At 40.6% G+C, this 26,389-nt stretch overlaps 3 protein-coding genes across 3 annotated transcripts in view; 1 reads left to right on the top strand and 2 right to left on the bottom strand.

The window, feature by feature from the left end:
* tmem145 (transmembrane protein 145) overlaps positions 1 to 15,619 on the top strand; it is a 45,104-nt gene extending 29,485 nt beyond the window's left edge. Inside the window, exons 8-15 of the mRNA XM_061820537.1 lie at positions 553 to 621; positions 1,413 to 1,493; positions 3,997 to 4,075; positions 4,574 to 4,667; positions 8,333 to 8,505; positions 9,514 to 9,634; positions 12,082 to 12,270; positions 14,594 to 15,619. Of these exons, the coding sequence (XP_061676521.1) occupies positions 553 to 621; positions 1,413 to 1,493; positions 3,997 to 4,075; positions 4,574 to 4,667; positions 8,333 to 8,505; positions 9,514 to 9,634; positions 12,082 to 12,270; positions 14,594 to 14,857 (1,070 nt within the window). The 3' untranslated portion in view covers positions 14,858 to 15,619. The remainder of the gene's footprint in view (positions 1 to 552; positions 622 to 1,412; positions 1,494 to 3,996; positions 4,076 to 4,573; positions 4,668 to 8,332; positions 8,506 to 9,513; positions 9,635 to 12,081; positions 12,271 to 14,593) is intronic.
* Positions 15,620 to 15,769: 150 nt separating this feature from the next.
* mrpl17 (mitochondrial ribosomal protein L17) lies at positions 15,770 to 22,092 on the bottom strand. Its single transcript, XM_061820538.1, has 3 exons — positions 21,692 to 22,092; positions 20,648 to 20,716; positions 15,770 to 20,510 (listed from the first exon to the last, which is right to left on the bottom strand). The coding sequence occupies exons 1-3, from the start codon at positions 21,863 to 21,865 to the stop codon at positions 20,238 to 20,240; spliced, it is 516 nt and encodes a 171-aa protein (XP_061676522.1). The 5' UTR covers positions 21,866 to 22,092; the 3' UTR covers positions 15,770 to 20,237.
* Positions 22,093 to 23,453: 1,361 nt separating this feature from the next.
* On the bottom strand, positions 23,454 to 25,231 carry LOC133500414 (trypsin-2). The gene is made up of 6 exons (XM_061819037.1): positions 25,074 to 25,231; positions 24,846 to 24,996; positions 24,519 to 24,769; positions 24,097 to 24,233; positions 23,921 to 24,022; positions 23,454 to 23,609 (listed from the first exon to the last, which is right to left on the bottom strand). The coding sequence occupies exons 1-6, from the start codon at positions 25,111 to 25,113 to the stop codon at positions 23,562 to 23,564; spliced, it is 729 nt and encodes a 242-aa protein (XP_061675021.1). The 5' UTR covers positions 25,114 to 25,231; the 3' UTR covers positions 23,454 to 23,561.
* Positions 25,232 to 26,389: the final 1,158 nt, after the last annotated feature.

The raw sequence follows: 26,389 nt of genomic DNA, 5'->3' as shown, positions 1-26,389 counted from the left end.
CATTCAGTGTATGTACTTTAACCAGCGACACAATACGAACAGAAGAGTATAAAATCTCGGGATTAAATTATCACAGTTTCATGAAACAAGTATTATAATTTTGGTTGTAAACATAGGTCAGTGCTTGTGATCGCGTTGAGGCCAACAGAGAAAGCCTTGCTGGTTCTGACCGCGAACCACTAAGGGCCAGCTGTGAAAAATAGCAGTTGTTGTGTACGCATCCTCTTGGAGACCCCAGCAGCGTGCACACACAACGTCCACGGTGCGTGTGCCAATGTTTACGAGCTGTTCCTCACCTGTAAATTTCCCCCCTGCGGCTCCTTGGGAGAGGGTTTGGGCTCATAAATTATGCATCAGCACAAAGATGCACACGAGATGGATTCATCTGTATATAGACGCATGCTAATGGTGGCTCTGCCTCATTCTATTGTCATGTCTGGTGCTCTCTGCACCTCTCCTGCCCCCCCTCCCCGCCATCTGTTAGCATTGCTTTAGTGCACCCCAACCTTCTTCCGTCATCATCCTCATCCCTTCATGTGTTTCCTTCTGCAGACAATCTGAAGGGACGACAGCTTCTTCACACCACCTACAAAATGTTTATGATGGCCGCAGGTGTGGAGGGTGAGTGTTATTTCGTCCTACAGACACAACGGGAGGTGGTCGGAGTTGCAGCAGGATGACAGCGAGCCATGCGCACACTCGCGGCAGCTTTAATCCACACTTGAGCACCGCTGATCTTATCAGGCCGTATTAACGTCTGAATGGGCCCAATTGAAGGCTGCCTCTGTGGGAACCAGCATGGCGACTGACAGCGCCCCGACGCTCATCTCTTTCTCCCTCCTTATCTTGCCTCCTTTGCTGTCCACGCACTTCTCTCCTTAAATCACATCCCATGCCCCCTCTGCCCCCATTTACAGACTTGTCTTCCTTTTTCCCTCGAAAATTCATCTTGTTTTTAACCTTTTCTTCCAGAAGTTTCAAAAGCACTTGCGCAATCTGTACTTAAAAAGAATAGTTTGGGCTTTTGAGTGAAATTGCTGAATTTATAATGGTCTCAAACCTAATTAGTAAGGAGTAATTTTAAGTTGACCTTCTTTCAGTTTTTAAATGTTCAAATGTTTGATCAAATCAATTAAAAAAAGGGTTGAAAATTCTGATTAGAAGGGAAAACATTCAACTTGCAAAGCTGTTGGTGTTCAGGCTGGCACAACACATAACGGATTCGCCTCAAATAATTTTCGGAGCCAAAACATGAGCTGTTCTCTTAAATGAGACAATGGACGGGGAATGTCTTACTTCTCTGGATCTGTTCCTAACGGCATTAATGCTCCCTGGTTGATGTTCCTTGGTGTTGCGATTATTTTCACCTTCATCTCACCTACTGTATGTTTGCGCTGCTTCTGCTTCTCTAGTGCTCAGTCTGGTTTTCCACTGCGTCTATTGGGGCCTCTACGCCCAGGATGGTGTCGGCAACAGTAGTTTGAAAATACTCGGTGAGTTTCTTGCTTGTAATCTTCTGATGGAATGAGTGAATGGTGAATTGTGTCCTGATGGACGTGCACTAAAATATTATTTTGCACGATTTCCTGCGTTAAACAAAGATGAAGGCCCTCTTTTGGATTCGTGGTCCAAAATTCACACAGACTTGCTTCAAAGTCATGTCGAAAGTCTTCCTAGAAGAGTGAAAGCTGTTATAGTTCACTTCATGTCAGGAAATGAGCCTGTGCCTCAATACTCTTTTCCATGTAAACCACATTCCCACCTTAAAGGAAAATTCCAGTGGTTTGGAGTAACATTGTATCCAATAGTTCATGTAATATGTACCTGATAATGTGATGTTAAATCCTCTCTCATTCAATAGTGTTTTAGAAGATTTTTATCGACAATTACAAATTTTCAGGTGCGCCGCCATTTTTGTGAGTCACATGACCTATGTGCGCTGATGTGACGTGTTACGTGCCGTTCCAAACGCTCGATTACATGCGACACCATTATGCCCAGCTTTGATTTCTCGGATTTATCCTCATTCCTCATTTGAGCAGCGGAACCGTGAGCTCGCTCCCCCGCAAGCCCTGTAGCCCGCTCGCCAGGTAGCAAGCTCACAGCTCGTGAGACTCCGCATCATTCTGCTGAAAGAACCATCCAAACATTCAACATTATTTACAGCCACAGATACAAATCTGTATGGACGTATTCCTCCAGCTTCCCGATCAACCGATACTGCTATTTCTTCATCAGATGAGGATAAATATGAGAAATCAGCGCCGGGCATAATGGTGTCCCATGTAATCGAGTGTTTGGAATGGCATGTGACACAGCACATCTGCGCACATATGTCACATGACTCACGAAAATGGCAGTGCACCTGAAAAGTCGTAATTGTCGATAAAAATCATCTCAAAACACTGTTAAATGAGAGCAGATTTAACATCACATTATCAAGATAGAGTACATATTATAATGACCTATTGGATACATTGTTACTCCAAAACACCGGAATTTTCCTTTCAGTACCAGGAAATTTTAGTTTTTGGTAGTTGTAGTTCCTTGAACTAAAGCCGCATTCCTATCTAAAATTCCAAGAATGTTTAATTCTTACTACTTGTTGTTTTGGGAACTTGGGCTCCATACCCTGAAAAGTCAAAGGAACACTCATTTCATGCTCCTTGTTATTCCTGGAACTAAAATTGCATTTCGACCTAATCTTCCAAAAAATGTTTGTTATTGGTTCTTTCAGTTCAGGAACTAAAGCCTCATTTCCATCTAATGTTCTAGGAACTCTTACTTACTTTAAGTTCCAGGAACATTTTATTCTTGCTACTTATTGCCCCCACAATTAAACCCATATTTTCACCTATAGTTCTCGGTATTTTTGGTTCTTGGTCGTTTTTGTAAGTTGAACTAAAATCGTATTTCCACCTAATGCTCAAGCAACCTTTGATTTGTTGTTTAAATCTAGTTCCTAGTTAGTTTTTTTGCTCAAGATGACTATCCGAGACCAAGACTTGTCCGAGACGAAGTCAAGCAGAAAAAAACTGATGGCCATAGTTTGGACAATCCCGAGTTAAACTATGAAAAAAAATTTTAACCTTGGCCCAAAACAAGGACACGGAATTGGAACTGAAATAATTCAAATTCAAGCAAAACCCAATCCCACTTTTAACATAGATTGTAACTATAAATTTGCGAAGAAAACACCCAATTTTTTGCTTTACGGTTTAAAGTCAAAGGTTTTGTAAAAGCTATTTTATGGGTCATAGAAAACCATTGCTTTAAAAAGTGTAAAAATGCTGATTTGAACAATGGTTCCTTCTCTCCAAACACACCATGGTCCTCCAAACGTTTATAGTTCAAGAATAATGAAAAAAAAACTAAAAATCTTTGATAAAATTTTCCTGCAGCCTGTTGTAAAAAAAAAACTGACTAAAACCCCAATATAATCAATACAGTAAGTAGTGATCCAATCATAATGACCCTAACCCAAAGTTTCCCGGACCTTTCAATCAAGCTACGCCTTGAATACGGTCTTTGTTTTTCAGCCCTGATGAATTAACAAGGAACTACATTTGTCCTGTAATTCTGTAATTAATTATGCAAAGGTTTCTACTTTGTGCTGTCAAGGTGTACTATTAGTTCTTGGTACTTGTAATTCCTGGATATAAAATTGATCAACCAGTTATGTTCCATGCTGCAGACCACACCACAAAGGTTCGTGGGCTACTTGAAAAATATTTCACCTGTGGCAGGTTCTTCCTTTGGCCACATGAAATTACTCCAGATCTACCTTAGAACAATAGTTCCTGCTTTCCAAACACATAATAATCCCCCAAATGTGCCGGGTTATGGGGAAATGTTATTGCATTCGAAAATTCTTCGTGTGCGCGTGTGTGTGTGTGTGTGCGCAGTGGACTGGTTCTTTTTTTTTTCTCTCCATTTTTGTCAGCCTTATTACCCTCTGTCTCCTCTTTGCGTACCCCCACCCCCCACCCCCTCCAGGGAAATTACTCTTCTCCATCAGTTTCCTGGTGTTCCTGCTCATGCTCATATTGCTGGGGAAAGGTTTCACCGTCACCAGGTGGGCCTGCGATGTTATTCGTGTGTGCGCGCGTGTGTATGCGTGCTTGTGTTACAAATTCATTGTGATATTTAAGGACCATGTACATTTAAAAATGACAATGATAAACACGTGCAAACAATTATCTACAGTCTCCAATTTGCTCCAGCTTGTTTTTACACTCCCCTCAGACAGAACGAGTCTCCTTCATCCAGATGGCCATACAGGAGACCCTCGTTCACCTCCAGTGTTACTATGTGTTAATGTAGTATTTAGAAGTCTGTGAGTGACGTTCAGTATTTCTTTAAGGAAAGGGAGCTTGCATTTATTATTCATAGAGTTCAAATGAGAGCTGAGCGGCCCTGTTGTGGGCTTGAATTGCTGCTTTGCCCGTCAATCTCTTTTTGTTTTTATGGCTCCTTGTCCCCTCCCTCGACATGTATAACACTTAATGTCTTTTCTGTCTTTATCGCAGTCTAACCAATGTGTGAACTTTGACTCTCTTTGCGTGGATGGTAGGGCACGGATCAGCCACAGCGGCTCGGTGAAGCTCAGCATCTATATGACGGTCTACACAATCACCTATGTCATCCTCTTCATCTACGAGGCTGAGGTACACACACACACGCACTTACGCATGCTCACAACCATCTGAATCACTCCTGGCACTAATCCATCATTTCTGGTACAAGGACGGTTTTAAAATAACATCCATATATTTTCTGTCTCTCTGAGCCTTTCCCGGCTGACTTTGCAGCCTGACTCACGCAAGCATAGGGTGAACATGCAAACTAGAGGTCTGAACCCAGAACCTATAAATTTTGAGGCATGCTTGTTAACCACTATTGTACTGTCCTGGCCTTTTTGCAACAATAGGGGAAAGCAAAATAAGAACATGAAAGTGGAACTACACATTGTGTCGTCGGCGTCTCCTAGAATGCTGAATGTCACTTAAAGACATCATTTCCAAATAACAAGCTACATAAATGTTACACTATGTGGTGACAGTCCACACTTTATTACAGAGACTGTTTCGGTGCCTCAGCACACTGGAAAAAAACAAGTAATTTGAATTAACTCAATTTGAACATGTACATTAGTTTCACATGATAAAAATATGATAAATTGATGTATTTTATCATTTTTGGGCAGATTAATCATTCAACATAGATGTACATGAGCAAATGAATGACTGATTAAATTAAAGGTTCTGCCGTTTTGTTTAGCAACGGAGTTCAAATGATCTCAGCATTTACAATAAACTATTTTCCTCCCGCATGCCAAAAACATTCATTTTGAGTTTATTGATGACAGTAAATTCTCCATTGGTGTGAATTTTTGATTCAATGGTTGTTTTTCTCCACGTGTGCTTCGATTGACTTGCGAGCACTGCAGGGTCCGCCTTTCTCCCCGACTCAACTGGGATTGGCTCCAGCAAAGCCTTGACCAAGAAAAACAAAAGTGAAGGGCTGCTATTATGACATGAAAATGAGTTTTCATGTTTTGTTGTCTCCGTGCAAGCCGGCAAACGTGTTGTTGCGGCTCTGGAAATTCATCTCCTTGAGGGCTTTGTAGACTCGAGTGGGAAGATAATTCATAAATGAAAAATGGCCGGTTTGGGGCCCAGCTGCTGCTGACGCCGCTCGTTCTATTATTTCACGCTAATTTAACAGGTTTTGACATTTGGACTAGATGGAGCGAAATTGGCTCTGTGAAATTATACCACGCTTGTGATCGCACTTGGAAATGACCTCATTGACACTATGCAGACCAGCTGTAAGTATTTTTGATGGGGGGGGGAGAAATCCATCAGAGGTTACTTGCGCTTGTAGAATCATAATTTCTCATCTTTAACAGGATATTTTGTTTGATTGTACACATCCAGCTGTATGAGAACAATTTAAAGAAGGGTCCTTTCTGTTCCAGCACAAACAAAGCAAGGTCCATAAAGGGAAGTTTTCTGCATAAGAATCTAATCAGTTATCACTAGATTCGATAGGTTCTTCTGTTTTCACCTCCTGTAGGTGCCACAAAATTTTCTCCTTAGTCAGCATGAGCAAGCTTAAAATATGCAGCTGCTTGAGCAAAGTGAAAAAAGATGGAGCAATTCAGGTTGAATAATTTAGTATAATTTGTTCTTTGAGCACGCAAGTAATTCAAAACACTCGCATCTCAAATCATCTTCACAAATTGAAATGAAAAAAGAAAAATCCCATCTGTTTCAGCACCACAAAAAAAATACATAAAAATAATAGTAACATTTTAATAATAAAAAATGGAACTCTAAACTATCATAATATATAAAATAATAATTTAGTAACACAATTAAATTGACAAAATAAACAGTTTATGCAACTTCATTTCATGCTTCAATGCCCATTGACATTTTGCTCCTTCGGGTATGTGTTCCTTGACCACTAGTGGGCAGTATACCACAGATGTCAATAGTACATGAAGAAGAGTTTCACAATTAACTCAGTAAGCTGCACTAAGTCATTTTACACAGAGGATTCTGAAAGGGTTATAACTACTGTAACATCAATGCTAGTTTTGTTAGCCCCTCTATGGCGTTTTGTCACAACATGCAACTCAAGATGAAAAAAGTAACGACGCGACGACTTGTAATTTAGGGACCATTTTACTATAAAGCCCTCCCATGTGAGCAAGGAAAATCACCATCGTACATGCATTCTCATTTTATTCGGATGGGACAATTACTCAAGCACACTGGTTCATTAAAACAGGTGTGTCAAACCCATTTTTCCACGTGCAACAATGTAGTTACGGTTTCCCCCACAAAGCTGCTATGATTGTAAAACCATGTACTGTATATATTTAGAGCTTCATCCTCGTATTATTACATATGCATGACAAATTGATGGATAACTATTTTTAAAGGAAGTTAGAAGTTAAAGATAAGTTGGTTTGACCACTATTCCAGTTACTGTACAACCTCAACGTAATTCTAACGTATCAAAATTTTGAATTTTGATTCCGATTTTAGCAAGAATCATACATGTTGACATCATTTGGCATTCATGGGCCAAATAAAACGATGCGTTAGGCCGGATCTGGCCCCCATTTCTCGGGTTTGACACCTGTGCTAAAGGCTCACATCGTAAACACAACTAATACAGTACATTTCTTGACATTTTTTTGTAACACTGTAGTATTTTTCTTCATTAAAACTAACAAAAACAGGGAAGTCTGGAATGGACTTATGTCTTTTCATCCATCCATCCATTTTCTTAGTCGCTTATTCTCGCGAGTGTCGTGGTAGTGCTGGAGCCGATCCCAGATGTCATCGGGCAGGAGGCGGGGTACACCCTAAACTGGTTGACAGCCAATTGCAGGGCACATCGAGACGGTTGCACTCATAATCACACCTAGGGCCAATTGTAGAGTGTCCAATTAATGTTGCATGTTTTTGGGATGTGGGAGGAAACCGGAGAGCCCGGAAGAAACCCACGCAAGCCCGGAGAGAAAATGCACATTCCACACAGGCGGGTTCGGGATTGAACCCCGCACCTCAGAACTGTGAGGCCAACACTTTCCAGCTGACCCACCGTGCCGCTCTAATATCTTTTCAGTGCCTGAAATTCATTTAATATACCGCACAAGAATTACAGCATTACATTCGTAAATCAAGGTAAGACTGAAATCCATTTATTTCCGTTGAAGTATCTCTGACGGTGCAAGCAGGCACCTCATTGCCACGCGGACAGACTGCAGAGTCCCCCATTCGGCCGGTGTTCCATCCTCACCCGCATTAACGATGCGGCATCTCCACATTCCGAGTGTGATGTTCCGGACACGAGCGTATGATGAATTAATAACAGCCTGCTTCATGTAGATACAGCAGCAATTCCACGTACAGTGGGGGAAGCGGGGCAGCTATATATACCCGGTCTAAAACCACGCAGCCGATAGTGATGAAGAGCTCCACACTCGGGGGAGCTCCCGCTAAAAATAAGCCAAATATGGGTTATGCTCCAGCCTCTCCAGCGCAATTCGGAATTCAACAGGCTCGACTTTCTCTGGATTTGAGCAGAACTGGCCTACGTGGCGAGGTGTCGGGCCAATGAATTATGTAGCAGCAGGTAACTTGGCCACACGGGGCGCTTGCTGGACCGTGAATTGCATTCTGGTAGTGGGCCACGACCTGTGTGTGTGTGTGTGTGTGTGTGTGTGTGTGTGTGTGTGTGTGTGTGTGAGCGTAAGGACACCGGGGATGAACGTGTCAATGTCACAATGAAACGTGTCGAAATGTGTTTTCAGTTCTTCGATCCAGGCGAGGTTCTGTACGCCTACGACAGCCCGGCGGGCTACGGACTGATGGGCCTGCAGCTTTTGGCGTACGTGTGGTTCTGCTACGCCGTGCTGGTTTCGCTCAAGCACTACCCTGAAAAGCAGCCCTTCTACGTCCCTTTCTTCACCACCTACACCCTATGGTGAGTCCTCGGACCGCCACAGCCGCGATTCATTAGCGGGAAGAACCTTCTCAGAGAGTTTATTCGTGAACCCCCGTGGAACTCTACTTTTATTGTCAATCGAATTTACAGTTGTTTTAAATTGGCCCTCTTATCCGTTCTCTGTGTGACCCATGGAAAAAAAAAATCTTTGTATTTTCATAATAATTTTAATAATCTTTCACCAAAGTAAGGTCTCAAATACAAATTAAAAATAGATTTAAACAGGCAATGTTTTAAGAGGCTTTTAAGTTTTTATCATTTAGTTTAATTACTATTGACAAAAAAATAAAAACGTGGATTAATGTATCATGAATGAATGCAAATAACGTTTATTTTGAACACTAGAATAAGAGTACAAAATCGATCAAACAATCAAAAACAGAAGAATAGCAACATGCCCAAATTTCGAAACAAAAATTATATTTCATATTAGTTTTGACTTTAAAAACTGGTTACATGTGATTGAATATTATTTTGAATATATATTTATTTTTGGATTCAGGTAACACCTTTAAAATCATTGCAGTTGTGATTGTTTTTTTCCATTTTTTATGTCACTGGCGTCGGGCAGAACCCTCACATCTCCAAAACTGTCATTTTTCAGGAAAAATTAAAAACGGGTCTGTTGAGCAATAAAGACAGCAAGCCATTTTCAGTACTTTATACTGGTTACTAATTTGTAAAAATAACATACCTGTATGGAGAATGACCAATGGTATTGAATCGCAAAACCAATTTATAAGGGTTAAATAAAAAGAAATAGATTCAATTAAAAAAAAAATCAACTGGCCATATTTGGACATAGGTTTCGGCTTGACACCTGCGATATGTAAAAATGCTGATTAAAACAATTCTTTTTCTTTTGTTCACTGCTTTGGCACACAAGAGTGGACCTTTCCCGCTCCGCTATTATCAAGCCAGGCTGTGTCATTTTCATATTGCATTTTGATTCTCTTTTATTGTGGGAGCATTTCATGTTCTTTTTAGGTTCTTCGCCGTGCCCGTGATGGCTCTCATCGCCAACTTTGGCATCCCCCGTTGGGCTCGGGAGAAGATCGTCAACGGCATTCAGCTGGGCATCCACCTCTACGCCCACATCGTTTTCCTGGTTTGTACATTTGAAGGACGAGCAAATAAACATCTCCCTCTAAGATGGAGGTCTCCCTTTTCCCTCCGGGTAGTAAGTAATTACTAGATCTGGGTCACAATACGAACATTAAAAAGTTGTAGCTGGCCTCATATAAAAAGGCATTTGTACAAATAAATGCCTCCCTCAAATAGATGCATCTTTTTCCCCATTGGATAATCACTAATTATTATGTTCACACACTGGCGTTAAAGTGTTGACTGATTAGCCCCAGAAGTCCAAACTTTTTTCACGGAGGACCACATACAGGAAAATGGAAAGTGGAAGGAGGCGGAGGGCCACTTGAACTTATAATAATGAAACATGACAAAACCAGTTCAATAGACTGGTAGTTAACATACACTAAGCGGTTAAATACAATGGAAGGAGAAACATTTGAGCATTGTTATTGGGCGCAAAGCAAAAATATATTCGTATTATTCTGACATCTGGTCAGATTCAAATTTTATTTGGAAAATGCATGACACTGTAACATTCCAATTTTCTATTAAAAATGTAACTTTAAGATTGTGTTAAATAGTAGTTTCTCCATCCATCCATTCTCTGAGCCGCTTATCCTCACAAGGCAGTGCTGGAGCCTACCCTAGCTGTCAATGGGCCGGAGGCGGGGTACACCCTGAACTGGTTGCCAGCCAATCGTAGGGCACATAGAGACAGACAGACAGTCGCACTCACAATCACACTTAGGGACAATTTAGAGTGTCCAATTAATGTTGCGTGTTTTTGGGATGTGGGAGGAAACCGGAGTGTCCAGAGAAAACCCACGCAGGCACGGGGAGAACATGCAAACTCCACACAAGTGGGTCCAGGATTGAACCCGGAACCTCAGAACTGGGAGGCCAACACTTTCCAACTGAGCCACCATGCCCCCTAGTAGTTTATCTTTTAAATAAAAATGAAATAAAAACTAGTGTGACAGATTGAGGTGGTGTGGCAGGGCTGCCAGGAACTTTTGCCTAAAAGCCAAATCCCCCCCACACCCAAGACCCACCATCCCCAAGAGATGACACTTAAGGATGTGCGTGATGATGACAATGTGATGAAATCCACGGGGCCGGAGGTGGAGGGCATCCAGGCCGGGGAACAGCACTGACGTGCTGAAACGCAGTCCAACACCTGCAGCCTCCCAACCCCCTGAGAAAAATATACACAGTAAGTACTGTGAGTGTGTGCTATGTGAGTGATTAAGAGGCATGGCTGCTGGAGGTTGGGGTCATCAGGCACCACAGATGAAGAGGGCCGCCCTGCCCAGCCCCACAACACCGAGCCTTAGACCTCCCCATACACATTCCAGCCAGCACCTAAACCCGCCCCCAAGGGTGGGAGGTAGACGCCCCCTTCCCCGCCCTTTAAACGATGTACAGATTTTTTATTACCACTAAATGGCAGGATACATTTATAAAATGGGATTTGTTTTTCCCCATTTTCCTCTATACTATGTATAATGTCATTGACTTTTTTTTAAGCGGGTCTGGGGGGACTGCACAAAATTATGCTAACTTCACATTTTTTCTGGAGAAAAATAGCCAAAATCTTGTAGAATTGGACTGATAAATATGATAAAACTATTGAAACATTAACACAGGGGTCGCCAACGTGGTGCCCGCGGACGAATGGTAGCCCGCGAGGACCATATAAGGTGCCCGTGAGGTATGTTCTAAAAATACAATAGGCCCCAAATTGTTACTAGTATTTGTGCTTTAAATTCTGAATCTGACTTGCTTATGTGAATTAAAAATTTTCAGATACCTGTAATGTCATATATTACAATCAATTAAAACAAAAATATTTTATGTACGTGTAATGAACTCAGTCTGAATTTGCCTCAAACAGGTCACATAGCCCTTCATACGATCGGTGCTCACGAAGTAGCCCTCAGCCTCAAATAGGTTGCTGCGCCGTGCATTAACATTATTTCAGAAGTTAAAATCATATGGCAAACTTTTTTAAAATCAATAACACAAACAGCTGCACCTACTAATCAGTCGAGAGTGGACTCTTACAAAGAAATGCATTTTCCTCAAATAAACTCCTGCCTTTTCCCACCAAGTAGAAACTCATCTTGTTTTGATATGGACATCAAAATGTTAGCTCTGGAATCCCTTTGAACTCTCTTACTAACCAAAGCAGCAGCTCACCATGTTATCATCTCTCAAGTGTGACCTCATACAAAAATACATTTGTTCAAATAAAGACGTCTCATCATGGATAACTTGGACAAAAACCAATTAGCTCTTTCACATGTGGACATGCTTTTGCTCGCCATTACAGCAGCCCCTACCGAAGTGTGTTCGTCTGGCTGTTTTGTTCTGAAGTCCACTTTCACTTGACATCAGGTTTAATGAGACACGAACAAGTTGCTCACGAGGCTTGAAATGAATGTTGCCCCTTTTCTCGTGTTTTGACAGGTGATAACGCGACCGTCAGCAGCCAACAAGAACTTCCCCTACCACGTCCGCACGTCTCAGATCGGGATCCTGTTGTCCAGTCCCAAAGGAGGCGAGGGCGGCGAGAGCTTCCCTCACCACGCTTACGGGAACAGCTCCTTCCTGGGAGACTCCCAGCCCAACTTCACCGAGCTCTTCTCCATCCAGTCAGTAAGTCGGAGCGGGGGAGAACATGACGAAGCTGTTTCGGAAGCTTCTTTTGTGGAAAAGATCCGCAAAAAGGGCTTTTCAATACAATGTAGGATTTTTGTTTTCATGTTATTTCTCAGGAAATTGCAACTTTGTTACCAGATTTCAGTGTTTTACATTGTAAAATAAGGACTTTTTGTGGTTCACTTTTTGTTATGCTACAAATATTTTTGTAAACATTTTTTTGCATTTTCGTTCCTAAACTTCGAGTTTATTCAAAAGAATTGCCACTTTCATCATAAAATCAAGACAATTTTCCTAATATTGCAACACAATAATTTCCATTGTAAAATAAGGACTTTTTGTATTTTTTTTTTTCTGTATTACATGTTTTTCTATGTTTTTTTTTTTTTTTTTTACTTTTTAACTTTCGTTAAGAGAATTACCACATTTTTTCTCAGAAAATTGCCACTTTCATTGTAAAACTAAAACATTTTTCCAGTGTTACAACTTTATTCTTGGCAAATGCCGACGTATTGTAAAATTGACTTTTTCGTAATTCATTTTTTCTGTTCGCTTTACTGTTATTGTCGTAAATTGATTACTTTTTTCCTCATACAATTGCGACTTTCTCTAAAGACTGAAACCTATTAGATGACTTTTTAGTAATTAGAATTTCACGGCATAAAATTATATCTTATGCTTCTAAAAATTGTGACCTTGAGAATTGTCATCTTTTTTTTTTAACAAAATGGCCACTTTTGTAGTAGTAGTAGAGAGACTTTTTATTTGAAAAACAACTTTTCACAATTTTTGTTCCTAAAACAGTCACATTTACTCAGAAAATGTAAACTTTTTCTGTGACCCCCCCACTTACCTTTATTGTAAAGTACCTTATTTTCCGCACTATAGGGGGCACCTAAGAGCCTTTAATTTTCTCAAAAGCTGACAGTGCGCTTTATATATGGATCAATTGTGAGCCACGACAGGTCTTGCGACTCCGGTAAGCAGCCGCTGACTCCATTTTGCCCTGTGGAAGAAGATGCGTACGTTGCATGCTGGGACGCTGGGATACATGATTGCGCGAAGCGTGCTCTTTCATTTCCATTTGCGTGTTTGTGTAAAGACTCAAAATGGCTCCTCTTAAGAGACACGCTTACGACGTAGAGTTTAAACTCAAGGCGATCAGTCAAGCAGCAGCGAGACAATTTTTCATTTTTGTCACGATGTCGTTTTCGAAGTGAGTTTGCCTCATCTGCCACTGTTACTTTTGTAATACCAAAGAAGGGAATTGTGTCGCGGCATTTTCGAACTGTTTATGGAAAATACGACGCTGACATTCCGCTGAAAAGCAAGCTGATGATGAGAAAAGTGGACCAAGTAAAATCCCAACTGGCGGCCGCACAGCTGTCACTTTTCACACAATATAGTTCTATAGCAAAAGCCACCACCGTAAAGGAGTACAGTTACACGGTACGGTGAAGCCATGGCTGGTGTGTGGAAGGACATCTCAGATTGTGAGTGTTTCTCAATGCAGTTGAAAGAATCCACTGACGTGAGTGACACAGCCCGGGTGTGCATTTTCATTCGTATGGTGTTTAGCCATCATCAACGTGAACTCAGATAGTTACAAAAAATGTTTATAGTTAATTATGTTGCGCTGTGCAATATTGGCTCATATGGTTATGCAAGGCACATAAACATACATTAACACATAAAGAATCCTAATATATACTTATACTTTTAAATATACTTGGAAATATATTTTGCATTTTTGTATCTTTGCAACTTGGTCATTCTATTTCATCATTGGTCAGTCTTAAAAAAAAAAAAAAAAAGACGTCCACCCCCGTCGATCGCGAGAGGCTGGCTGCTTGAAAAGTAGATCTTGGGGTAAAAAAGTCTGGGCATCATTGGTCTAGTCTATGCTCGTTATAATGCGGTGCGCCTTAAATATGAAGAAAACATGTTGAAACAGGCTATTCATTGAAGGTGCGCCTTGTAGTGCTGAAAATACGGTAAGTACCTTTACCTTAATACTGTGCTTCAACGTGACTCTTGGAAAATAATGACAATATGATAACTTGTCCTCATAATTTCCCTACTTTTAATATTTACATTACTCCAATGACTGCAATTTTTAATGTTTTTCCTAGTATTAAAAATTCATTCCTTACATGTAAAATGATTACATTGGCTCCTAGAATTATGACTTTTTCTAAAAAAAAAAAAAAAACCCTAATAATTTTCTGCTGGCCTTTATTGTCGTAAAGGGATGACTTGAAGTCACGATTCTGTCTTCTTCACTTTCTAACTTCCGAATGGTGACACGACTTCACTGCAGGATCCCGTCAAGACGGTGGAGGAAACGGTGCCGCGCAAAGTCCCGGAGGTGGCGAGGAACAGCGAGCAGAAGATCATCACCACGTCGGCCGCCGTCGACGACCTGGTGTCGGTTTTGCCGCCGCTCCCGCCCCCCATACCGCCGCGCCCGGCCGCCGCCGCTGCACGCTCCCCCCCGCTTTCCATACGACTGCCGTCTTTCACCGAGTACTTCAGCATGCAGGGGGGCGGCGGCAGCATCGGAGGGTTCGCATCCAAGGCGTGAGACGGGCTCGAGAACGCCGTGAGTACAAAATGAGGACATTGAGGAAGAGATTGTCACTTGACAAGCAATAAATATTTGACCAATAGATGGATCTCTGCGCATCATGCAGGAAGGAAGAAGGAAAAAAAAAGACAAAAATTCCCCCCCAAATCTTTTTTCTTTTTCCCGTGATTGTAAATAGCTTGACAAACCTCCTGCTTGCCATCATTTTTATTTCCTGCATTAATAATACTTACATTCCATTTGCGACCATCAATTCATTCTTTTTTTAATGTACATTTTTTGTTTTTTTGTCGTTATTCACATTGTTTTTATTTATTTAATTTATTTTATATTTTTTTACACATTTTGATAGGATGAAGCCCACATATTTATGATCAATTTCTACAGTGGTCCTTTGACTTCTGAGTAGGGAGGTTGGATGCTACTTTTTAGTAGTATCAAAAAGTAATAAATATGACACTTACTGACAGATAATTAGAAACAAAGGTTTTTCTTTGTGACGCACACAATGATCGTCCGTCGTGTCGAACAGCCCCAGTGTAGCGTCAACTACTGGCATGGAGTATTAAATCCATGTCGGATTTTGTATTATATTATTTATTATTTTATTATGGTAACTAATACCTGATACCTTAATCAGCCCGATACTGCTACCTGGTATTGGTCCTCACGCAGCCCAACTTAAGCGTTTAATTCGTTCTGTGAGTGTTTGTGAGTAACTTCACTCATATTTGAAATGATGGGATGCCTGCGAGATGTCGTGACACGCGCTTAGCTTCCTCGTTAAATTTAGCACAAAATCCAAAATGTCGTAAGTTTAAGGTGCCACTGTATTCTTGTACGCCTTCATCACGGCTGGTTATTCCAGATGAGTGTTAGACTGGAAATGTAAAACGTCTCATTTTGTAAAAAAAAAAAAAAAAAAAAAAAAGGAATAACGCATGTTTGTACTGTATTCCTCATTCGCGTTGTCTATAAACAGTATTAGCTTATTGTGTGTATTAAACGCGCAACTTTTTATTAATACACACGATAGGCATCAGTGTTGTGTCCACGGCAGTAGTTCAAAGTACTTGATGTCGGCCAAATTCAACGGTGGGGAAGGTACTCGTGACGAACGATAAGAGAACATTTGATACTTACTGCTCACTTCAGCCTTCAAAATAATTGCATTAGCATTTGCATTTATCCATCCATTTTCTGAGCTGCTTATCCTCACGAGGGTCATGGGAACGCTGGAGCCAATCCCAGTTGTCATTGAGAAGTAGGTGGGCTCATACCCTGAACTGGTTGCCAGCCAATCGCAGGGCATTAGCACATCCCGTCATAATATTGTAACTTTACTCTTGAAAATACTCACTTTCTCATCGAATTACCTTTTTTTTTATTGCAACATCTGCAGCATAAAATTAGGACTCATTTTAAGAAAAGCATTCATTTGACATCTTTTATAAATAGACATTTTTTCCTTCCAAAATTGTGACATTTTTGAAACGTTGAGCCTCTAGTGTGATAACTTATTCTCGTAAAATTACTTGTTCTTGTACAATTTATGATTGAAAGAAAACTTATTGTAGGACAATTAATTGTAAATGTTTCTTTGTGGAGGAATTGCCACTTTTCTCTAAAAATTCAATTGCACACCACAACGTTTTTTTCAAAATGTGACACCTTTTGCTCATAAAATTTCAGATTCCATGAGGAAATTTTGACATATTTATTGAAAATTAGATTTTTTTTGTAATATTACATGACAACTTGTAATTTGTAATGTAATGTAAACTTGTAATTTTTTTCCCTCAGAAGACTGCAACTGGTGTCGTAAAATAATTACGTTTTTGCAATATTACAACTGTATTCTTGGAAAATTATGACTTTTACGTGTTATTCAGTATGTAATATGACAAGATGTCCTCATAAATTGACTTTCTTGAAATATTTGCCAGTGTTTCACCTTGATTTTTTTTTTTCTTTTTATCTAACTATTCTTGTTACATTACAATTTTTGCAAAAGGGCTTCCACCTTTTTACAACAGTATTAATATATTGATTTTTACAAGTTTTTCCAAATTTTCTTGTGATTTTTTTTTTTTATCTCGTACAGTTAATTTAATCTTAAAAGGCATTTTCTTGCGAGAGTTCAACATTATAATTGTAAAAATACCGCTTTTTCTGAGCATTAGAACTTATTGATGTTAAAGTTATAATTATTTTGTATTATTACAATTTTATTTTGGGAAAATTGCAACCTATAGTGTGACAACTTATTCTCGTAAACATTTCAAGTAAATTGCGACTTTCTCATAATATTTCAGCGCTTTTCTTCTGCCGACTTTTCGCTTTCGTAATATGCCAATTTGCCCTCATAAATTGACTTTCTCTGAAAGGTCAAATTTCACTTGTAGTTGTTCTTGTACGTTTGTTGTTTTTTTTTTTTTGTTTTGTTTTGTTTTGTTTTTCCAAAAATCGCATCTTTTTCATGGTAAAATTGGGACTTTTTGGTTTCTTGGGGGGCGTAACAAATTCAAGCTCATAGCTAACAAAATCATATGAACGCTCTCGTTAATTTGCTAACAATCTAAAGGATCTGCTAATTCCAAAAGCAACGATAGTTCAGATAATCCCTCTACGAAATTACCGTTGTTTTTTTTGTTTTGTTTTTTTTTTTGGGGTGCTTACAACGACTCAATTCTTCAATTCAGTCAGCTAGTTTTAGCAAGCTCTTCGTACTTTATCTTCCGAATCAGTGAGCTCAAATCAAATTACGGTTTGATTTTAGATTTGTCAAATAAGACGAGCGTTTAAGGTGTACAGCCTTGAGGGTATCACTTTAAGTGTTAAAAAATAAAAAGTCTTTTGAATGTATTTAGCGTGACACGCCTAACCCCATGGAGGAGCTGACGTCATCTAGAAACAGCAAACGTGTGTGTGAACGTTTGAATTTCCAGTTTAACATCAAACTACTACTACTACTACTGCAGTGTGTGTGTTGGGGTGTGGGGGGTGCAACAAGTGTACATTTTGTGTCCTGCATGGAGCACTTTAATGTTCCTGGTCTTGTTTATTTGTGATGTCACCTTGCTGCAGTGTTATAGTCACAGCTAGCGAACATGCTGTAAGCGCAGCCATGTAAATACGACCCCGTCATGGTGTTGATTGTACCACCAGCTTCTGCTGCTCGAAAAAAAAAGAGTCAAAAGGAGGGGGAAAAAATGGTCAAAATACAGTATTGTGTGGATACATGAATATCTCTTCCTGTCACCCTCAAACCAAGTGAGGTCAACACAAGTTTTTAATCCAACTTTTTTTTTTCTCCTATCTTGCAAAATTACAATTTGGTTCTCATAAGATTGTGACTTTTTATCGCACTCGTAATACAGCGAACCCGCGTTTGTCACCGGGATACGTTCCCATGCTTCTAACGGATTGGACCTTATCAAAGCGCACTGCTAAGGTATTCTTAAGCAGTTTTTGTCATTTTCTCGCTGTCAAGATTGTATAGCATCACTTTGAGAAAATCAAGACGACACCGCGTGAAGTGCAGGCAAAGCATCCACTTGTCGCTCCCACTTGAAGTTTACTATAAAATTGACACAATGAAGAATAGAAAATTAAACATTTAGACACCAAACCATATTGCATCTAACCAGCATACGTTAGCTTAATGCTAGAATGAAATGTCATACATACATTACGAACTTTCGAACGAGTGCAAATTTACTTTCGCTGAGCAGCAGCAGAGCCAATAGAAAAAGAGCATACAACAACTATCATATATTCTCAATGATTTGCAACATTTTGCGGCACAAGGTGCACAACTCCAATCTCAAACTTGGCCTGGATACTGTTTAAAAAAAAATGCTGAAAGGTCTGCGATAAGTGGGAGGGGGGGGGGGGGGACGCTGTATTGTTTTTTTTTAATCCCACCCTTCACTTTTAATCTACGGTGAGCGTGAGTGTGGAGTACATGAAGTCAGAGCGATACTTGAAGGAAGAATCTTGGTTGTGTGATCACGTTTGGTGCATTCGGTTTTTGACGTGTCCACCATTTTGTCAATCGTTTGCGCATTGTTCTGTTCCCGTGAGTCCGAAACCAGATCAAACACACTAGTGGACCACAAGATGAATTCTGATGTACACGTGATAAAGAAGAGCACAGCTTGTTTTTGTTCTTTTAAAGCATTTCTGGTTAAGAGCACACAGCACTGAAGGAAGCACTGTTCAAATGCATTTTAATGGTGTCAAATATGCTGTAGATATGATTCACTTTTTGCCAAAATAAGAATAAAAACTGTTTACTATAGGCCTTATCTGTGTTTGTCCCTTATTTACTGCTTGCTGCCTTGAAGAAACAGAAATGAGTAAATGAGATTTTCATTATTACCCCCCGCCTCCAAACTATGTACACACGTTTTTGTTTTTTTTTTTATTAGTCAAAGGAACTCAAAATGAAAAGTGTTCTTACCACTGCCTATTGGACAGAAAAATGTATTTTTCCTCGTATGAAAAACTCCCTCAAAATCAAATAAACCTTTTCCTTTAGACAAATGAATGAGAATATTCTGCCTTTGACAAACTCATTTAAAATTCTACTTTTATGAAGAAAATGAAAAGTTGTTCTGAGTCATGAAAGGGACCCAAAAAATGAATGCGAAGTTCATCAAAAAAATATTTCTTACTGCTGTTTCACATGAAAAGACCCCCCGACCCCACCACCACCGTCCAAAATCTTCTTCATTAACAGTGGGGAAGTTATTTCCTTTGAGAAACTGTTTAAAAAAAAAAAGCAACCTTTAAAAAAAAAAAAATTCATGAAAAAAAAATGTAAATGGTGGTGTACTGCCACCTGAACAGAAGGATAAATGTACTTTTTTTCTTGGTGGTGTCACATTTCAAAACGGTAAATTTAAATAATACACAGTATTAATATATACTATTTTACTGCATGTTTCTTGCTTTCTAAAAACTTATTTTGGGGGGGTGAGAAGTAGATGTAAAAAGATTTCTACCTCAGCCTAAAAAAATTTCCTCCAAAATGCTTTTTTTTTAAAAAAATGAAAAAGTGGGGGAAAAACAATAATTCAGTGCTTTTATGGGACAACGAGAATATTTTGACTTTTACAAACTTTATTTTTTTCTCTTTAAATCTTTTCCCAAGGAAAATAAATGCAAACATGTTTTTCCCCATTGATATTTCATTCATCCTTTTCATACGATGGTGCATCAAAATTCCACGCAGGAATAATGCAATTGGGATTTTAACCTACAACTTTGTTTGGCCTCATTCTCTGTTCAAGTGAGCACGTATTCGCCTTGTAAGTTAAGTTTATCTGCTGTTCAACAAATGGGTCGTAAGAAAAATATCATTTGGAAGTTTTTATCCAGTGGTTGATGACTGGGCTGCAGGGGGGGCAGAGTTGGCCTTGTCCTCCCGGTAGCCCCTGAGCAGCTGGTTGATGAGGGTCAGCGGGTTGTGTTTCTTGACCGGGTAGAGCGGCGGGAAAGGGTTGCCTTTGTACTCCAGCACGGCCATCTTGGCTCGGTCCAGGTTCTGCCGGTTGGGGATGCGGGCCATGCGCGTGTAGCCATCCGACTGGGTCTCGAACCGCGGAGCCAGCACTTTGAACAGCTTTGGGACCAGATCCTTCTCCTGCAGCGGTCCAAATGTTAGTAAGGATACGTTGTGTTATACAAAATGAAAATTGCAATTGATCAATACAATCATTTAACGGCCTGCCAAGTATCAGTACTTTTGTACAATAAAAAGTTAGAGACATGCACACGCACCGTCAACCAAAAAGTTGCCATCTTCATCGCCTTCTCGTCCGTGTCACCTTTCTTGGCGTAGTCGATCAGCTGTCACAATACGTGCGGGTGCAATAAAAAAAATGAAAAATTATCTACATTGTACTAAAAAAACTTTTTTAAATCCATTTAAATTGTTTTCTTTTTTTTTTTTTACATTCAGAAAAATGTTTCTTTGTCTTTTCTCTATCCAACAATAATTTTGTTTTAATTAAGAAATGCAATAATTTTTTCAATTTACTACAGCCATTTCCACATTACATTATTTATACCAAATAAAAATATTGTCAAATGAAGTTTACGTTTGTAATATAATAACTTCCAACTATTTCTTATTTGACAATTGCAAATATTGTTCCTTGTCCATCAACAGGATCACAACTTACAAAAAGAGTTATGCTGAAGTTGTACAATTTCATGTGCGTGTATAATTGTTTGTATTTGGAATCTATATTTCTGATTGTACAGATATTCTGGAATATTTTAGTCTATATATATATATATATATATATATATATATATATGTGTGTGTGTGTGTGTGGTGTGTGTGTGTGTGTGTGTGTGTGTGTGTGTGTGTGTGTGTGTGTGCTCTAGCACGCCCCATGAGCTAAACTTAAATGGAATCTCTTCTTTTTCTGTTGTACCAGAAATATTTTTTTGTTGTTGTTGTTGCTTTGTTTGTTTCATGTTAAAAGCGTTTAGATTTGTTGCTCCTCTATCGTTTTACATTTTATTTGATGTCCACTAGGATGAGGATGGGATAGGATGATTCCACTGAATTTAATACTTTATATACTGTACACAAACAGCGTCCATGAACTAGTATACTCTTTCTCTTCACGAGAACGACATTTCAGCGCACTACTAGCTTACTAATTATTAGTAGTTAACCTCACTACTCTGTCAGTTGCACACTGGTAGGACCTAAAGATGTTAGTAGTGAGGTAGAACTGCACTAGTTGCCATCTGCTCGCCGCTAGTCTCGTTCGTTCGCTCGCTCGCTCGCTCCTCCAGCTGACGAGTTACCTTCTCGGCGTAGAAGCGGACTTCATCTGCCCGGGCCGCGGTGGTTTCTATGCGCTCGTGCCGCACGAGCCCGGTGAGGATGTTCCGCAGCATATCGATGCGGGACTTGGGCCCCAGCCCCATCTTGCGGCCCACTCGGCCGTGGGAGATCAACATTTGCAGGGTCAGGCGCATCTTGGCGACGTCCGCTCACCACTTGCGCGTACGGACAACTTGGTGAAAAACGACCTTTTGAAGAAGAAGAACACTACGTTGTTCAAAGCATTGTACTGCTTAAATGCGAAGATAGTTCAAGTAGATTTAAAAGTCGAGGTCAGTAAACGAGGAAAAGGCTGCCTCTGTTGGTCTGACATTGGCGGTGCGTCGACAAAATACGTCCGTCTCGAAAAGGGAAGTACGAGTCGAAGGATCCCCCTACAAAAGAAAAGTTGGCTTCTCATTTACGTTTGAAAATGGTTTCTTAAAATTGCATTTATTAAACTGTTCATTGCGCTAATGGGAAATTTGGTTTCAAAATGGGGTTTGAAAGCAGGTTTAGGGTTTCAAAACGGGGATTTTAGCCCTGTAGTTAAAGTTACAAATCAAGATTTCAAGACAGGGGTCAGGGTTATAAACAAGGGCGAAGGCTTCAAATTAAGTTTAGGGAATTCAAGTCTAGTGTGTGTTGATCTGGTGAAAACAAATAAAAAAAAACTCCCATTTTAGCCTTTCGTCCCTTGCTACCTTCCATCCTTCCTTTCATCCAAGGGCCTGACCAAATTTGTGGCTCTGACCAAATCTGTTTGTCATTTTTCATGTCCCTGTATGCTTCCGAGTCTACCTAATCTGCCCAAGGGCCTTCAAAATCAGTCGTACTCAAACGACATTGGCCTTGAGACTGTTTCTTTAACCAGATTTCAAATGTATCCTCACAGGGGCAGAGAGCGCTGTCCTCCGATGACATCGCCAATTTTGTGTCCTCTGTGGGGTGGTCAGAGGAAAACTTGATCCTGCCAAGCTGAGCTAGCGAAACATATGTAGCGATCTGCGATAATGAATGCGTTTAATAATGCACATTTCTGCTAAGTATAATATATTTTATTGAAATGTTTTACGTTGTTGTCTTGCTATTAGCTTAATATTGATTCTGAAGTGCTCCAAACAATGTGTGGCACTGTTGTATGTTGGTTCTTGTACAGTACTGATGGTTTCTAAAATTGCAGCTTTATAATGGTTTTATTAAGATATGGATTACATGAAACAAGTCTCTAATGAAGGCCCAAATACACCACTCATCTTAAAAACTGTGGTTCGTTAAAGCAGAAGACAGCTGAAGTTCTGGAATGCACAAGGTAATAAATTGATATGTGTTTCATATTAATTGCTATGCCCTTTCTATGTCAGTGTAATTCTCAAATTTGGAGTTTACGTTGAAAACTTTTGAGGATCCCAGCTTCACAGCCCTTTCGGCGGGGTTACAATTGGACTGTTTTCTGAGGTGTTTTATTGACTGCCAACTGCTGTAATCGACATTACCTCTGGTCCTGCTGACCAATAAAACAGCTGACATGGCGCTGATGGGAAAATGTCGCCATACTCGTTTAAAACTCATTTTGCCCAAGTTTAGTTGTAAACGGCTCTCTGACCTTGCCTTGCCTCCGGATTTGTGTCAAATTCGGCTTTTATGAATCGTGGATCAAATATTCGTTTCACCCTTGTAAGAATGTAAGCCATTTTTTCAATGAAGAAATACAACTAAGAAATGACATCACAAACTGTATGGAAGTTGGAACCTTTGTTTATTAAGATGGAAAGTTTCTGCACATTTGTGAGAAAGTACTGTGGCATTCCTTGCGGTAAAAGATGCTGAAGCACAGGTGATCACAGGAGCTCAGTACATAGACATGGTGCGCTCCAGCCAGTCGTTGAAAAGGCACACCTGCGGATAAACAAATATGTTTGTTCGCTTTGTAAAGGATTGTGAAACTGATGTTTGGCCCACTTTGGAACATCTTGACTTCATTTCATTGAAATGGATATTGGAATGTGTCATTGTTTGAAAGTCCATTCTATTTTTTGCCTTTTGGATATGGTTATGTCCATCGAAGCAAGGAAAGGGTTTATCACAAACTGTCACCAAAAAGGGGACACGGAACTATCCAAAATGTCAGTAAATAATAGAAAGGAGTCCACTCCAATCCCTATTGATTAGCCCGGTTCACTCATTTTATCTCGTGTATCTTGGTATACCTTGGCGTAGACACCGGGGTGGTCCTTCTCGGCGCAGCCGTAACCCCAGGAGACAACACCCTGAAGCTCACCGTTGCACACCACGGGGCCACCAGAGTCACCCTGATGGAGTCATGATACAAACAGTTAACAATTTCCCGTCAATTCCTAGAGAAGTTCCTTTTGCCACTTAGTACCTGGCAGGAGTCCTTGCCGCCCTCTAGGTATCCGGCGCAGAACATGGCGTCAGTGATCATGCCGGGATAGGAATTGTCACAGTCACTGTCGGACAGGATGGGGATGTCGAGGCACTGGAGCTTGTTCCTGTCAGCGGCTTGAATGTGGTACAGAATATGGAGAATGAGTAACCTCCTGACGCCTGACCTTGGATATAAGATGAGCTAACTTGTTTTTATTTACCGTATGCCAAGGATCAAAGAAATACTAGGGTAGAGCTTAAACCAAAGAAGGCTATCCTTAAATATTGACACGTATGTATCAGTACTGATCTAGCTTTACACTTGGCCGTTAAAGACTGTTCTAATTTTGAGTTAGGAAAGCCCAAATGTGCTCATCCAAGAAGTTAAGATTAGATCTCAATTATTTTGACGTGACTCACTGGAGCTCATGGTGTTGCCCCATCCGGCGACTTTGCACATGGTGCCGGCGGGGGCACAGCTGCTGGGCAGAGCCACGGGCTTCACGTACTCATTAAGAGTGGCGGGTTTGCTCAACTTGATCAGCATGATGTCATTGTCGATGTTGTACGAGCTGTAGTTGGGGTGGCGAATGACACGGGAGGACCTGATGAACTGCTCCTTTCCCTCGGTGACCCTGATGTTGTGCTCTCCAAGGCGCACCTCCATACGGCTGCGGAGCGTTTGGGGGTTTAAAAAAGTGACTCGCAGGATTGAGGCACGTTCATCAGATCGGCGGGTCTACATACGATTTGTAGCAGTGAGCGGCGGACACGACCCAGTTCTCATTGACGAGAGAGCCTCCGCAGAAGTGGTAGCCGGAGTTCAGAGACACCGTATGGGGCTGGGAGTAGGGCGTGCACTCATAGCCTCCGACGATCTTGTCGTCCTCCGTGGCAACTGGAAAAAAAAAAACAACAAACCCATCAACCAAATGAACTCTCTTTAAGGTTGCTGATTTCTGTCGCTGAGCTCACAGGCAGCTCCGATGAGCAGAACGAAGACCAGACACCTCATCGTTGCTGAGTTGATCCTGTTGATGGCAGGACTTCAGCCAAAGGTTCAGTTTATATTGGAAGGTGCCACTCCTGGCTCTCTGTTAGACACACCTCCAAAGGTTGCTTTTGACCAATTGGATTCCTGGAATAGTCTTTGCGAGGAAAAAGCTGACACAGCCTTGGTGAATTGACCCCTCCGTACAGGGCACTTAACCACGCCTCCTGAAGTGACGTCACGCCACGTGCGCTGACGTAAGACAAACAGTAAAAATGGCAAATACAATACAATACATTCTGAACTGAAACAGACTCCATGGTTCTGATTTCATTCAAATCAACGATATATTATAGATTCTAAATACAATACATTCTTAACTGAGAGAGACGCCATGCTTCTGATTTCATTCAATCATTCACACGTAGCAATGTTATGCTCGCGGAGAACGTTTCATTCATTTATACGAGACGTGTATTAAAAATCAAATTTAGGGCATATTTTCGTGCAAACACAGTCTGGTTAACTTTCGGCCGCGAGCCAGCAAGAAATCGATACGTTTGTGCAGTCCGATCATCGCTAAATATCGCTCAACAAAGAATAAGTGTGTCAATCGTTCACACGTAGCAATGTTATGCTAGCGGAGAACGTCTCACTCATTTATACGAGACGTGTATTAAAAATCAAATTTAGGGCATATCTTCGTGCAAACACAGTCTGGTTAACTTTCGGCCGCGAGCCAGCAAGAAATCAATACGTTTGTGCAGTCCGATCATCGCTAAATATCGCTCAACAAAGAATAAGTGTCAATCGTTCACACGCAGCAGTGTTATGCTAGCGAAGAACTTCGAATTCATTTATACGAGACATGTATTGAAAATCAAATATAGGTCATACCTTCGTGCAAGCATATCTGTTCCGGTTGATATAAGATGGATTTAGTTGATGATGCGGTCTTCCACAAAGTTTGACCCATCGAAGGCATTTTTCATACTCAGTCTTCAGTTTTGGAAAGGGTACGAATCGAACTCCACCAACTATCTCAGTCACTATTACAAAGTCTGTGACTACACCTCTTAACCATATTTTTTGTTAAATAACCCAAATACGCGATAAAACGCTAACTAAACCTATACTGGACCATGCAATGTTGTCTGAGAAAATGCCGGGAGCAAAAACGGGCTTTGGTTTATGCAGATCTCTGGCCTCTGATTGGTCAGTGACACGGATTGCGCAATATCCACGGAGGGGTCAATTGTCCAAGATCCAGACAAATCTAGCAGAACCCCTGCCAGATTTT

Source organism: Syngnathoides biaculeatus, chromosome 5, assembly GCF_019802595.1.
Source record: "Syngnathoides biaculeatus isolate LvHL_M chromosome 5, ASM1980259v1, whole genome shotgun sequence".
Taxonomy (NCBI): Eukaryota; Metazoa; Chordata; class Actinopteri; order Syngnathiformes; family Syngnathidae; genus Syngnathoides; species Syngnathoides biaculeatus.
This window is presented reverse-complemented; position numbering and strand designations above follow the sequence as displayed.